General features: G+C 40.8%; 1 protein-coding gene across 2 annotated transcripts in view; it reads left to right on the forward strand.

Moving 5' to 3' along the window:
• ITGA4 (integrin subunit alpha 4) overlaps positions 1–15287 on the forward strand; it is a 159144-nt gene that overhangs the window by 45315 nt on the left and 98542 nt on the right. For both annotated transcript variants that reach the window (XM_069733230.1, XM_069733231.1), the window contains exons 4-7: positions 4494–4620; positions 8828–8895; positions 9469–9598; positions 14405–14490. In XM_069733230.1, the coding sequence (XP_069589331.1) occupies positions 4494–4620; positions 8828–8895; positions 9469–9598; positions 14405–14490 (411 nt within the window). The remainder of the gene's footprint in view (positions 1–4493; positions 4621–8827; positions 8896–9468; positions 9599–14404; positions 14491–15287) is intronic.

Raw genomic sequence — 15287 nt, forward strand, 5'->3', positions numbered from 1 at the left:
CTGGTAAAACTAGGGGCTGGGGAGGAAGTTAGTTAGAAGCTGACTGGGTTGGAACCAGGCAACATCCTGTGGCAGGGGGTGTTGCAGGGAGAAGGCACAGGGGGTCCCTGTCAGGCGTGGGAACCTGGCAGGTGCCTAGCGAACAGAACAGAACGTAACGGAACCGCGCCTGCACTACCTTGCGGCGGTATCCTAAGAAAGAGACACAAAGGGAAGGATATTGTGGAAATGTGTAAACGAGATCAAGCACAAAGGAGAGCCAGTAAGAGTCATGCCGAGAGAGAGAGGCAACATCTTACTGAGGCGCGTAGTCGGTGGCCGGAACACCGTAGGAGTAACTAACTTCAGGCCTTACTTCAAACTCCGCTGGATAGTTGGTCATAGGCTGGCTGTCTACCTTACTACACCTACGAAGACATAGGGGGCAACATTGGGAGAGGGGCGTCTCTAGGGTCCCGGAAGACCTTCAAGCCTTCAGGTCATACGGGTGGCGTCCTAGCCAAAACATACCTGGGGGACGTTAGAAATTAGTAACATCTGGAACCAAAGAACGAAAGAGAGAGAGCTGTAGAGAACGAACGAACGAGAACAGCAGTTGTGAGGACTATTCCGAATGCTCAGCAGGATAGGACTATAACACACAGGCGCTATTGGTAGGCAACGATTTCCATCTGCGAGGGAAACTCTGGATGTGCCCATCGGACCGGCCGGTCTCTGAGAGCCCTGTTAAACGTACTTTGGATTGAGGATCCTGAAGCCTTCAGTAAAGAGGTAAAGAGACTGCAACCTTGTGTCTTCGTTATTGACTGCACCTCACTCCATCACCATCCACCTTACTGGGAAGCCCTGGGGACATACTTCCCCTGTGGGAAGGTATACCATCCGGCTGCCATTCCAACACCCCAGCGGACCCCATAGCAGCGTCGGTCACCCTGATCGAACACCACAGGTGGCGTCACGAACTTCTGAAAGACTGTTCCACTATTTTCATTGGACGCCCCTTAGCAGGGTCGCGGACCGGGTCTAGCCACCGTGACAGCCTCAGAACCGAACCAGAGAGGCCCGGTACCGAAACGCGTGGCCCTGTGTCTGGGGGCGCTCCAAACACATCACTGGATCGGCATCACACACGCCAATTCAGCGATGACAGCAGGTGATCAGCGACCAAAAAAAAGGTCCTGATCACTCCCAGCGAAAAACGATCTCCCAGCAGGGGCCTGATCGTTGATCGCTGTCACGCATAACGATTTTGTTAACGATATCGTTGCTATGTCACAGAATGCAACGATATCGTTAAAGAAATCGTTATGTGTGAGGGTACCTTTAGTTAAAGTCCAGACCTTAATCCAATTAAGAATCTGTGGTCAGACTTGAATATTGCTGTTCACCAGAGGGAACCATCTAACTTGAAGGAGCTGGAGCAGTTTTGCCTTGAATAATGGGCAGAAATCCCAAATCCTAGTGGCAAGATGTGGAAAGCTTATAGAGACTTATCCAAAGCGAAAACTTGTATAGCCTTGGTACCAATATGAATCTAGGTATCAAAATTACATAGCTGTCCTGGAGATTTGTGGCAAAAATGATCCTGCTCCACTTAGAAGATGAGATGCATTTCTATGCAGTAAAGATCTTGAATTTAATTGTGGTGATGATCACTAATTCATAATAGATGTATAGGACACAGTTCTGCATATAATGCCACCCAGCAAGGGAGGTTTAATGAGTTGCTCTGGTTCTTATCCCACTAAGTCAGAGATGCAAATTAATAAAATTCTGTTTCAGTCAATATATGAAGCAATCCTATAAGAGAGAGCATGTTGAACATTAAAAATTTAAAATTGGAATTATAGCTGTAGTTTACACCACACTATCTGTGTTAGTAAAAAAGCACCATGGGGGTGAATACTTTTGCAAGCCACTGTATGTGTAAGGATGGCAGACTGTGCTGTAGTGGTCATACCCCTGAAGACACAAATCGTGCTATTTGTATTTTGGAATGTGAAAAATATCATGCATTTTTGTACATATTGCTTCATGTGAATTGTGAGGTAATGTGGCATGTGATATGCTCCTATGTCATGTTAGTAATGTACAGCATTGGATGAATAGTGTATAGGATAAGTAGTATAGTGATAGATAGTTGACTGTAATTTAGGTAGTTCTTCTATTGTTTTGGTCTTATTGTCTTGTATTTATATGTGTGTGTTTATACACGTTATATATGTATATATTTTGTGTTATGTTGTGGCGTTCTGTTTTGTCTTTCAATATATGTTTGTTTGTTTTTATTATATATGTGATGTTTTTACATCCACCTTCTTCTTTCTCCCCCGTATCCAGACTCCCGGGAGCTGCGCTGTTGCTTTTTGTATACTGTACATGGGCTCGGCGATCCATGGCGATTCTATTGCGCTACTCTTTGCGCCTGTTCGCATTGACTTGTCCTTTTGCTCATGTGCGGGACTGTGGCTGGTATATTTGACTGACCAGCCGAATCATCTTTTTTGCGCGCAGGTGCAGTGATCTATTCTAGCTTTACCAGTGGTATTTGGCTTAGGGATGCATGGGACATATGTACCCATCCATCTGTGGCTCCACTGCTCAGGTGCGGTGGTTAGCTATGTGCATCGGCCGCTGATGCCTCGGGTCTTTTCACGCAGGCGCCGTGGGTCCGGATCCTACTGCCCATGCGCGGCTCGGTGCTTTACTATGCAGTCTATTTCCGGGTTTGCATCTCGGCTCTCTCCTTACACCTGTGCTCCACACCGGCGGTTACTTCACCGATCAGCTGGCAATTATTTATTTGCCTTGCGTTCACTTATATTCATCTTCCCCTGATGAAGCCGTACAGGTTACGGCGATACGCGTTGGGTCGCACCCTGCTCTGGTTTCCATCTGTGGCCCCCCTTTTTTTGGGTTGGTATCCTCCTTCTCCCTCTGATATGTGCATGATCCTGCCTTGTACATCTTTGTCTGGCTCTATCGCATCCTTACACACGATGTGGTTATGATCCACATTTAAACTATCTGGGACAGCCCTGCTAATTGCCTTTTCTTTGGCTTTGGCGTCATTTATATGGTCTATTTTAGGCGTTTTTGTATCCTTGATGATTCTCTAGGATCAATATTAGCCCTTTGGGGCCATTGTATTATTGGCACATATATTTATTTGGTTGTCCCATTAGGATTTACTTTAGCAATTGCTAGGTTATGGCAGACTTTACGTGTATTTAGGGGTGTTTATAGGGGGGTTTTCCTACTTCAGTTGCATCTGTAATATATTTTATACATCTATGGTAGGATATGTTATGATTATTGTTTATGTATATCTATATTTTTGTTATTACATATGTCCTTCCATTTGTTCTACTGTGTATTACATGGATGCAGCCTATGTTTAAGGGGGTCCAGGAGTGGGGTGTTGTTTTGTTTTTACTTGTGTTTTAATGTTTTTCTGCTGTTATGGTGTACCCAATAAAATTTGATATTTTGGTATAATTCTGTGGTGTAGTGTGCGGGCTTTACGGTAGTGCCCTGTTTTCTTTCTTTGTTCATATTATCTCATACTATCGGCCTTGGCACCTCCCCTCTATTTAGATTATAGTTGTGCGCCTTGTCTTTTTCTATTACATGTAATTTAGGTAATAACATTAGGATAAGATAGAGTTAATATTTGGGACTAGCCCCCTAGTGGGAGGGGCTTAGTGTTAGGGCAAGTGACTGCTACCTATAGATAATTAGTTCCAGTTTAGAGTGTAATGTGAGCAGTGCAGCCATTGGGTGATCCAGAGGAGACTTAAGGACAGGGATAGCGAGATCCTCAAGGAGAAGGGACTGACTAAGCATAGTGGCCTTCCGGAGGAGGCATTCATGGAAAAGACGCAGAGTCAAAAACTCCTCAGTTCATGGGACTAGTGGGGGTCCTGAGTGGTAGATCTAGGGTGCCAGTAGTGAAAGAAATAGGACACAGAACTGCTGAGCGAGTAGAGGGCGTTGCGGATCAGGACTGTGGTGACAAGCTACGTTAAGGCCATGTAGTATAACAAAACAGTGTGTCTGCAAAGCCCTGGAGTAGAACTACAGAGAAAGGATATGGTGTGAGGGGAAAATGCTTTATCATTTGTCATAACGGTCATAATACTTTGTTCCCGCTATTCCTTTTATATAACCTTTGCCAAATTATAAGTTATTCAGCAAATACTCTATATTGAACTGTGGAACTATGGTCCTGGCCAGCCCAAACCACTGACTACAGATGGCCTGCACGGGCGTGATGCCCACATAGCACAAGTCCACACACTCAGCCAAGATCCATACTTTCATGTAACGCAGGGAGTAAAAGGAGACGAATGCCTATCCCATGGCTACTGCCCTGCATCGGGCTGCATATGAACACTTTATCTACTTCTTCTGCAAGAAACTCGAAGCTTTATTTTCTGACTTAAACCGCACCACCTACCTTTGAGAGTACCTTAAAAGTTTTTTTCTTTCAGGTTTGTGGCCATAGATGGAAGAATGTTAATTTTATTAGTGAACACAAGCAGCCACTCGGAGTATGCTACTCAATACCTGCCAATTTACGCACTGATTTAAGCAGAAAAATATGTCCATGTTATAAAGGTAAATGCTTCAGATGGCTTTATTATTTAAAAATGTTTTAATAATTATTCTTTCAAAATGCTGGCGAGGAGACACATGGTTATTAGATAACAAGTGGTCTAAGCTTTACCCGTCTGGGACCATACGATCTTATCAGCATAATTTTGCCTCCTAAATGCTGTGTAACCTTCGAAACTTACATATTTTAAAGGGAACCTGTCAATAACATTTTCTCTATATTAAATTCACCACCTTTAAGTCGTCTTTACTAGCACTCCAGCAACCTGTTCATAAGTGCCAAGCTCACTCACATATCAAAGAAAATAACTTTTTTAATCATGCCATGACATGTGCTAAAAGACATGCTCTGTCTGATTGGTGTTACTGGTCTTTGATCGGAATTGCTGACCTCTTGCCTTTATTTGTCTGACGTCCTCTACGTCATCCATAGTCTGTCATGCCTGTAAAGTTCCTGTTCTCTACCGTGCAGGCATGAGATTTGAACAGAATCTTTGGATCACGTAAGAAACGTCAGCTACGTCAATCAAGGCAGGAGGTTCAGGGATCGAGGAGACAGAGATGCACCGAGTACAGACCAGCGACACCTATCGGACTGGACCACATTATATGCTAATCAGGAGGAATGTGAAAAAGTATTTTCTTTGATATGGGGTCAACTGGGCACTTACAAACAGTGTCAGACTAGGGTTTCAAGGGCCCACCAGTAACCTATTCAGGGCCCCCCTTTTTAACTACATGAAAATGTGACACTATCCTCAATCACAGATTTACATAACAATAATCTGGATAGTTTGTTAAATGAGTAAGATGCCGTCTTTGTCTGTACATAGTGATTCAAGTATTTTGTGCCAAGTACTGCTCATATAAGCGGGTGGCGAACCACTCCTGCACAGAGGCCCACCGGAGGATTTTCCTGTTCTCCTGTGGGCCAGTCCAAGCTTGCAAACAAAAAACAACTTGCTGAAGTGCAAGTAAAGACAACTTGAAGGTGATGGATTTTGTTTTATGCAGAAAACCTAGTTACAGGTTTTCACATATATAATTAATTGCAATTTATGCGTTAACTCAAATACTGTAACTTTTTGTGAACTAATAGGAAATACAACCTAATTGTAAATGATTATCTGTAAAGTTAAATCCAAGAAGGATTATTTTTAAAAAATTTTAGAGTCCTGAATTTGGATGGATGGAGGACCCATGGTCAACTTGGTGGATCAGTGCAATCCTTACCACCAAGATGGTATTTTGAAAAATGTTATGATCATTATGATCTTCATAGGGAATCATTTGTCATCCTACTATCGTTTGCACATGTATCTCCTCTCCCTCTCTTGCCCAATTAATTTCTTGCTTCCTATTCATCATCCAAATTTCCCCCTTTCCCCGGGGACAATTGGACAATTCCCCACCCATGAGACTAATTTATGGATGAGCTCGCCTCTTTGTTTTTTTTATTATCTCATAGTAGCTGCCATGTACACTATCTTTGTACTTATAATTTGAAGAAACTGGAATAACAATAAGCACAATAGGGCTTTCCCGGGGTAACACTGGGGAGACCAAAGGAACTAGTACTCACCTCATCTGGTGTGGTTGTGTACCAACAACCACTAAAAGGCTCAGAGCTCCTGTAGACCCACGGCTTGAAAAACAACTAAATTGAATCATATGGTAAATTCTGCGCTGCTGGTATGGAAGGATAAAAAGAAAAATGTCCAGAAATGCGGATTAATAGTCAACATTTTTCAAAGTTGTAAACTTCTTCATCAGTACAAAAACCACAGTGTAAGGTACAATGAATGGAATCCTTGCAGTTTTGATTTAGTAAGATGTACATGAAAATTAAATCTCAATTCTTTACATAAAGCCCATTCAACAGCAGAACTGAGGAAACTTGTAAACTGCTCAAAATGCTAAAGTATTGTTGCTGTCGTTGCTTAAGTTATTTCAGCAGAGGAAACAAGTGGCTAAATACCTCTGTAGTTGCTTATCACCTAGAAGCCAAAGGATTAGAAATATCTGTTGGGAAAAATTCCTATGATTGAATACATAAAGGTGTATGTAAAAGAAAAAAATATTATGATGGGGGTTTTTTAAAGGGGTTGTCCACTACTCAAAAAAAACACTTCTCAATCACTATGGTCCCCGTTACAAAACAACACCTTATATTCTCCTCTGGTACCGGTATGTCTTTCCGAGTCACAAATGAAGAGGCGTTACGCCTTACATACGGAGCGCTCACTAATATACTAATTAGGCATAGACAAGAGTCTTTTTCGGTGAAACAAGATTATAAAATTTATTAATTATGATTAAAAAGATTTATATTGACCTTTGGCACAAGATTAGTTCAAAAGTTCTGACATGCAATGATCAACATCTTTATTATACAACTATATATATATAGAGACTAGATTCTGGCCCGATTCTAACGCATCAGGTATTCTAGAATATGCATGTCCCCGTAGTATATGGACAATGACGATTCCAGAATTCGCGGCAGACTGTGCCCATCGCTGATTGGTCGAGGCAACCTTTATGACATCATCGTTGCCATGGCAACCATTATGACATCTACGTTGATACTGTGCCCGTCGCTGAATCAGAAACGTGGGATTTCTACGTCCTTTATGACATCATCGTCGCTGTGCCCTGGCGGCCTCGACCAATCAGAGACGCGGGATTTCTACGTCGATGCTGTGCCCATCGCTGATTGGTTAAGGCCTAGCGGCCTCGACCAATCAGAGAGGCGGGATTTCCAGGACAGACAGACAGACAGAAAGACAGACAGACAGACGGAAAAACCCTTAGACAATTATATATAGAGATAGTAAGCATCAATACATTACCGGATATTGTAGCATCACTTCTCCTGACGGGGGACCTCGGCAGGGGGAGGAAAAATTCCGGCGTGCATCACAGACCAAAGTGCGTCCACTTGAAGAGTCTGGAAAAGTCCCTACCCCCACCGAGGTGCTGTCCTGTTTTATACACTTAAAACTGGATCTAGTTTGATCATGCGTACTGGCATTTTTCTTATATAACTTTTTTAATGCATTAACCTAACGATCCCTGTGTGGCCTATATTAAAAAAAAAAAAAAATTAATTAACTGGTTCATGCAGCTTTACATGAACACCCAAGCCTTACACTATGGCTGGTCCGAATAACTATAGCAATTGTTACCATCCACCTCTCGTGTCTCCCCTTTTCCTCATAGTTTGTAAGCTTACGAGCAGGGCCCTCACTCCTCTTGGTATCTGTTTTGAACTGTATTTCTGTTATGCTGTAATGTCTATTGTATGTACAAGTCCCCTCTATAATTTGTAAAGCGCTGCGGAATATGTTGGCGCTATATAAATAAAAATTATTATTATTATTATTATTATTATTGTACAGATCACGAGTTGTTATTGTGCAAATTCCATGCTTATCTTGTTATTCGCTCTGAGAATATTTTTTCTCATACTGCAAGCATGCTGCGCGTGCGTACATAGTTGTTTATGCCACATCTCCTCATGCAATACGAATAGGTCACTCGGAGGGCACTTCCCCGCTTCCATTTTGTCTTTGTTTTACTCAGTTTATGGCAATAGGTACATGAAATCACTATCTACACATACATTCAGACATTCTTGTCTCATTTGTATCACACGGTACTGTCGGCACTGGCTCTCCCGGGGCTTGCGTGACATTGTTATGTCTCTTGATCTGACAGGCAATCAGTACTGGCTTCACTCTCCCCGCCTTCAGATAAATCGGACATCTGGAGGAAGTGAAAGTTGTGGCTGCTCTCTCAGATGTCAATTACGTCCATATGAGAGGAGGGAGAAGCCAGTGCTAATTTGCCGTAGGGATTGTGTGACATAACACCGCTGGAACAGTGCCGGCAATGAAGGTGAGTATAGATTTTAATATTTTACCCAGGGGAAATATAGAGGTTGAGAAGTGATTTTCTAAGTAGTGGACAACTCCATTAAATTGGAGAGAAACAGATCTGTTTGGATTGATTGAGGCTATATTAGAAATCTGCATTGTCAGGTAGTTTGTAATTTATGATATGTATTTGGACATTTTCCTTTATTTTGTTCACACCTGCCATTTATTTGGTTAGACTTCATATGTACATACATCTTTGCTCATTTTTGCTGTGTGTAACTAATCAAGACTTAAACAAATAGGTCAGCATTATTTTTTTTCTTTTGTAGATCATTTTAAGAAGTTTGGTGAACAACATGGCTCATGTCAAGCTGGGATCTCTAGTGTATATTTAGATGTAAGCTGGACTTGTACCCTTTAAATATTATTTGCTTTCAAAAGACGTATTTTCCCTAGTTTAGTTTGTATGGTTTTAGTCTAAGAGTCATACAGAAGTGTAAATGGCTTTTTCTTTAATGACTTTACTGATATATCACTAGGATATGGCATTGACTTACTGATATATCACTAGGATATGGCATTGACTTACTGATATATCACTAGGCTATGGCATTGACTTACTGATATATCACTAGGATATGGCATTGACTTACCAATATATAACTAGGATATGGCATTGACACCTGATAAGTAGGGTATTATTTGTTATGACCATGACCACAATTGATTGCCAGAATGAACTTGCACTAGTATTAGAAAAGCCTTGTCATTTCATCTCTGGCGGGCTTTTTAACACATTGTGTTCTTGAGGTCTCATTCAATTAGATAGCTCTCTTTCATGGTTTATTCATGGAAATCCATAAATTTCTAGAACAATCATAGGCATCCTACTGGAAATGAAAAAAAAATCGATTTACACTCTAAGCTTCCACAATGGAAATGAAATCATGTATTTATTGCTTTTTTGCAGGATTTAATCATCATGGGGGCACCGGGATCGTACTACTGGACCGGAGCAATCTTGGTTTACAACACAACAATCAACAAGATCTACTATTATAACAATATTAATAACACTGTCAAGTATGGGAGCTACTTAGGTAAGACATACTGATGAATATAGGTACTTCTATTTAGGGCTTACACATGTGAATGGATACTCTGTTATGTCGTGGCCAACTTCTGATATAGTTTTGTGACAAATTGAAATAGCTAAAAAATGTGTCCTAGTAAGATTATGATAAGGGATTTGCTCATGTTCTTCAGAAGAATCGGTTCCATAATTAAGTCAGTGAAAGGGTAAAAGGCAAAAACATGGAAATTTTATATTGTTTCGAAACAGGAAATTTTCTTGAATGTCCTACAGATCATCAACCTATTTTATTACGGGTCACTTCCCCAGAAAAACCAAACCAACATCATTTCATTAGGGAAATTACTTCTTGCATTTTGAATAGAAAGTTCAGAGTTTTTTCATACCTCTGCTCCACAAATGAGTTATTTTATCTGTTTCTTGGCACTTATTGTATTTAAGTAGCTATGTAAATACCGGTATGTGATTCCTTATTTCTATGTTAGGTTCATCGCCTTACTGGTATTTTAAAGCCTTGTTAGTTTTTAGGCCCAGTGAACACTGGTACAGCATCCAATTCTTTTTGCTCATACATCCTCTGTCCTTTGCCATTTATATATACAAGCTGTATGATATCATAGATATCCAGAAGTACAGTTGAGGGTTCACTCACCCCTATTGTAACCCTAATTTGACCTGCCCACAATGGAGATGTAATGTGGCAGCGTGTATGAGCCTTCCACCCATCACGAGAAAATATGACAAACTTCCAGCTCCCACAATCCAGTAAAATTAAAATGGACTTTTATGAAATAATCCAAGGCAAGACACAAGTATAATAATGCAACGCGTTTTGGATACCTTATGATCCTTCATCATAGCATAAAAATGTAATTGTTATGAAAAAGGATCATAAGTAATCCAAAACGATTTGCATATTTATGCCATGAAGAAGGATCATAATGATCTGAAACTTGTTGCATTATTGGAACTATGTCTTGCCTGTTGTCCTTGGATTATTTAATAAAAGCCAGTTTTAATTTTTTTGGATCATGTAAGCTGGCAGTTTCTCATTTTTTCTCATTGCTGCACACAGACCGTATGATCTGTGCACCTGGTGTGAGTGAGTTGGATTTTCTTTCTACCATCAACACATCACTATATTTGAACAAATAGTGTTAAATTTGACAGCGTTTTCTATTGTTCCAATAAGAACTCCTGCACAATTGAATGATGGACATTTGTTTATTCTGCCCTCTCGGTGTACCCAGTGACAAGCTTCCTTATATAGAAGTAGACACAAAACTTGATGAAGCCCTATTATAGGTTGAAACGTTGTGTTATGATGACGGAATAAAACCTTGTTTTCTGGAATTCATCACATGGGATTGGACGCTGTTTTTTTTCTACTTCTTCTATGTTGCTGATTCTCCAAGTGGGTTCCTTGGAATTTGAACGAGCGTCCAATCTTAGTGAGTGTTGTCAGCCTTCCCTTTTCTTTTCTTTGGAAGCTTCCTTACATGTCAACACTTCTTGTTCTCTCTCTTGACTCACCTTCGGAATGTTCCTCATACTGTAGCACATTTATGCCAACCTTCTCAGTGCTTCCAACTGAGCCAAGACTGTCTGGCGGTGTCAACAATAATGTAATATGCATGCTATATCTTGGCCAATTCCGAGTGCCTTCTGTTTGTGCACAGACATCCGCAAACCAAGGTTTATTTGCTTTGTTTGTTCTATTAGATTCAATACATGATCCAATATTATTTTCATATAATAGCATAATAATCACTCTCGTGTAGCCAAAGAACAGTTATGGAATTGCAATGGGTATGATTAGCCACTCATGTCTGTTATTTTCGTCTACATTAATCTTCTAGAAAACTTTTTCACTATTCGAATTCCATTTTACTTATATACCACATAGAAGGAAAGTTGCCTGTTTGAAAATCTACTATATAAGTTCACATACAAAGTAACCCTAAGGCCTTTTGACTTTTGCTCAGAGCAATTATTGTAGCTGTTCTGTGCATTAATTCATGTTCAACTTTAAAGATCCACATTCCTGAAGGTAGATATTGCACACAGAGATGTATTTTATGGTTCTCCAATCGTTCCACAAATCTTGCCCGTTTTGCCAGTCCCTAGAAATGAGGATACAGTACAATCATTAATAAAGATCAAGGCGTTATAATAATGTGTTTTTCCTCTATTTACCTTGCATGCAGAAGACAGGAAGGTCTACAGAACCTCACCCAAAAGGGTTTTGCATATGTTTCCATGCTTTTTTTGCTTAGAAGACAAAGGAAGTGGTTTCTACATATATGTTTTTTCATTTGTCAGCTGTTTCTAGTATTCAGTTTCGACCTTTTTTATCAACTTGTGTACATTATCCCCTTCATTATTGGAAAAAAAAACATCTATAGCACCTCTATAGAGGCCCAAACCAAAAGCAAACCTTTACTGTAAAAGCACAGTGCTAAATTCATGATAGGACAAATTTCACAATTGTGCCCCTTTTTATAGTTCATGTGATCCAACAAACAGACCTGGTTGGCAAAATCAACATTTATAAGAAGAGGGAAACAGATCCTGGAGCCTTTTCTGCTCCATTGTTCAGATTGATAGGTCTTGATGCTTTAAAGGGAATCTGTCAGCAGGTTTTCACTATGTAATTTGAGGACAAGATACCGTAGTGCCTGAGACACAGATTTCAGTGCTGTGTCACCTATTGGCAGTGTGCTGTTGTTTCCCTACAGTGAAGTAGATTATCACTGCCTGGACTACATGGCATGTGAGCCATAGTCCGATCACACCCCCAGCAATGATAAGTGGCTCACTGTCAATAGACAATGTACAGAGAAAGCTGCGGTGTGGGCCGGTTAGCCTTGTCAACTATACAATGTCTAAAACACTGATTGTGTCACAACCATTGCACCAAGTAAACTAAGTGACACATAGTTGGAATCAGGGTCTCTTTCTCCACATTATGCTGCTCTCAGATGAGGTAGGAAAAATATAGTGAAATATTCCCTTTAATTAGATACAATCTATTCCCATTCAGATTAGGCCTGGTTTGGCACAGGGAGTGGTATGGCATATAATTGTTAGGGTCCATCCATATTTAGGTACACTTTGATGTGCTTGGATGGCTTTTGTTCTCTTTGCACAAAAATCGCTAAGTATCTTACATTTTTAAAGTTTACAGCAATATTGGAGTTCATGTATTCATTAATCGCAGTGTCCTGATGCTCCGTCTATGTGTATAAGTGTAAGGTCACTAATAGAGATGTGCGAATATTTCAATATTCGGTTCGGATTTACGATCGCCGATTTTGCAATATCCGCTGAATTATTTGTTGAATATTCATATATCCGAATGCGATTGGAGTCAATTGGAGGGAAAAACAAACGCATGCACAACACCTTCAAACGGGCCCAAAGGCTGCCAAAACACATCAAGTTAAGGGCAGACACCAGGAAAGTGACCTAAATTGACCCACAGTATACATTTTAGAATGGTACGGCAGCAATCAGCCATTCATGAGGTATCGGGATCTGGGACAGCATTTACAGCTTTCAATTGAACATAACAGTAAGGCCGGGGTCACACTTGTGAGTTCAATGCGAGAAACTCGTGCGAGTCTCTTGCATCAAGTCCCGGCACAGCCACCGGCACACGGGACTGGAGTTGGCGGCTGCATGTATTTCTATGCAACCGCACGCTCCGGTCCCGAGTGCCGGTGGCTGTGCCGGAACTTGATGCGAGAGACTCACGTGAGTTTCTCGCATTGAATTTGCAAGTGTGACCCCAGCCTAAGACGAGGTGGGTGAGGAATTGGTGCCGGCCTGCAGTGCTGGGAGCCCTGATACCACATGCAACAGCTTAACCTGCTTTGATGCTCAGCCACACTCAGGTGGCACAAATATCAGTTTTGTAGACAACCATAGTAAGAAAGATTTAAGGATAGTAACACGGGTAGTTGAATCCAAGGAAGTGGAGGCCTGACAGTCTCAGAGGTCTACTGCTACAGGCAACACGCATGAAGGAGACCCAACCAGGAGTCTACACATTTACCAAAATTGTTGGCAGACACCACTGAATTAGTATCAATTTCATTACAGTAGAAATAGTATAATGGAGAATGATATCTTTTTCACTACAGCTAACTCAGCAGATGGAGACCCAACCAGGAGTGTACACATTTCAAAAAAATAATGGCATACATCAACAAAGTGGCATCAATTTCACCAGAGTAGAAATAGTATCATCTCTCTGCTCTGTTATACTGACAAAATGGTGCTAAAACAAGATGTCCACTCTTTATATAGAGAGGGACATGTGATTTCAGCAGCCAGTGGCACAAGCCATTGTGTCTGGACATTGTGGATGTGTCCTGCGACCTGATTGGCTAACACATAAAGTTAGAAAAAAAAATTGCAAGCATGCGGCTCCTCTGAGCTCTCTCCATCCCCTCCCCTCATCTCCCCTCATCAAACATGTGCCACATGCTAATCATACACCACCATTATCGTAGGCAAAGTTCTGAAAATACTTTAATGGCAAAGCAAATATTTTCCCGCACTTTTACTGACTGTTACTGATTTTTTTACGATTTTATGAAAATTTGCTCGTGTGTCCGATCACGAATCCGAATGTGCCATATTTGTGCCCAATTTATCCACAGACAACCCTTCTGCTCTAGTTACTACATCAGGGGAATTGTTACCACTTTACCAACACAGTTTTGATTAAATTAGATGAACATTTTCCATCAAATATGTTTTTTTTTAGCATTGACCGAATTAAAAAAATGAACATTTTGATTTACAGGTTACTCCGTTGGAACAGGTCATTTTAGGTCAACAGACAGCAATGACGTTATAGGAGGAGCCCCGCAACAAGAGCAGATTGGTAGAGTAAGGAAATGTCTAATTCCACTATTGTTATTTGTTTTGAAAGTTAAATGAAACCTGTCATCTGATTGATGCTGCCCAAGCCGCAAGCAACATGAACCTCAGTTTGGTAGCGCGATTGCAGCCAGGTTAATTATTCTTTGAAATTCTCTGCCATTTCAGAGAATTGAATATCAGGCTGGAACCATAGCTGGATAGCAAATTAGTTTGGCACCGCCACCAAAAAAGGTAAATGGGCCAATGCAAAAGTTTGGTACCCTGCATGGTTAGTACCTAGTAGCACCCCTTTTTGCAAGTATCACAACTTGTTAACACTTTTTGTAGCCAGACAAGAGGCTTTCAGTTCTTGATTGAGAGATTTTCTTCCAATCTTCCTTGGAAAATTACTCCAGTTCTGCGCGATTCCTGGGTTGTATTACATGCACTGCCATTTTGAGGATTTGCATTGGCCATTTTCCTTTTTGTAAGTTTTAAACTCTAAAAATTGTCAATATATTTTTTTGCCTAAAACACAAAGGACATGTGTCATCTTTAACTTCAGGACTTTTAGAGATCATTTCATCTTCAACTTGCTTAACTGTATACAAAAACTTTTACATACCACTGTAAGGCTACGTTCACATTTGCGGCTTTGGACGCAGCGTCGTGGACGCAACGCACGACGCACGAAAGACGCAAGTAGAACGCATGCATTTTTGACGCATGCGTTCAACCCTTTTTTAATATATAGGGTCTTTTCAGTGTCTCTATTTTTAAAGTAAAGAACGCATGCGTCCTACAACGCACAACAACGCAAGTAC

This window comes from Ranitomeya imitator, chromosome 7 (genome assembly GCF_032444005.1).
Source record: "Ranitomeya imitator isolate aRanImi1 chromosome 7, aRanImi1.pri, whole genome shotgun sequence".
In the NCBI taxonomy this organism is placed as follows: domain Eukaryota; kingdom Metazoa; phylum Chordata; class Amphibia; order Anura; family Dendrobatidae; genus Ranitomeya; species Ranitomeya imitator.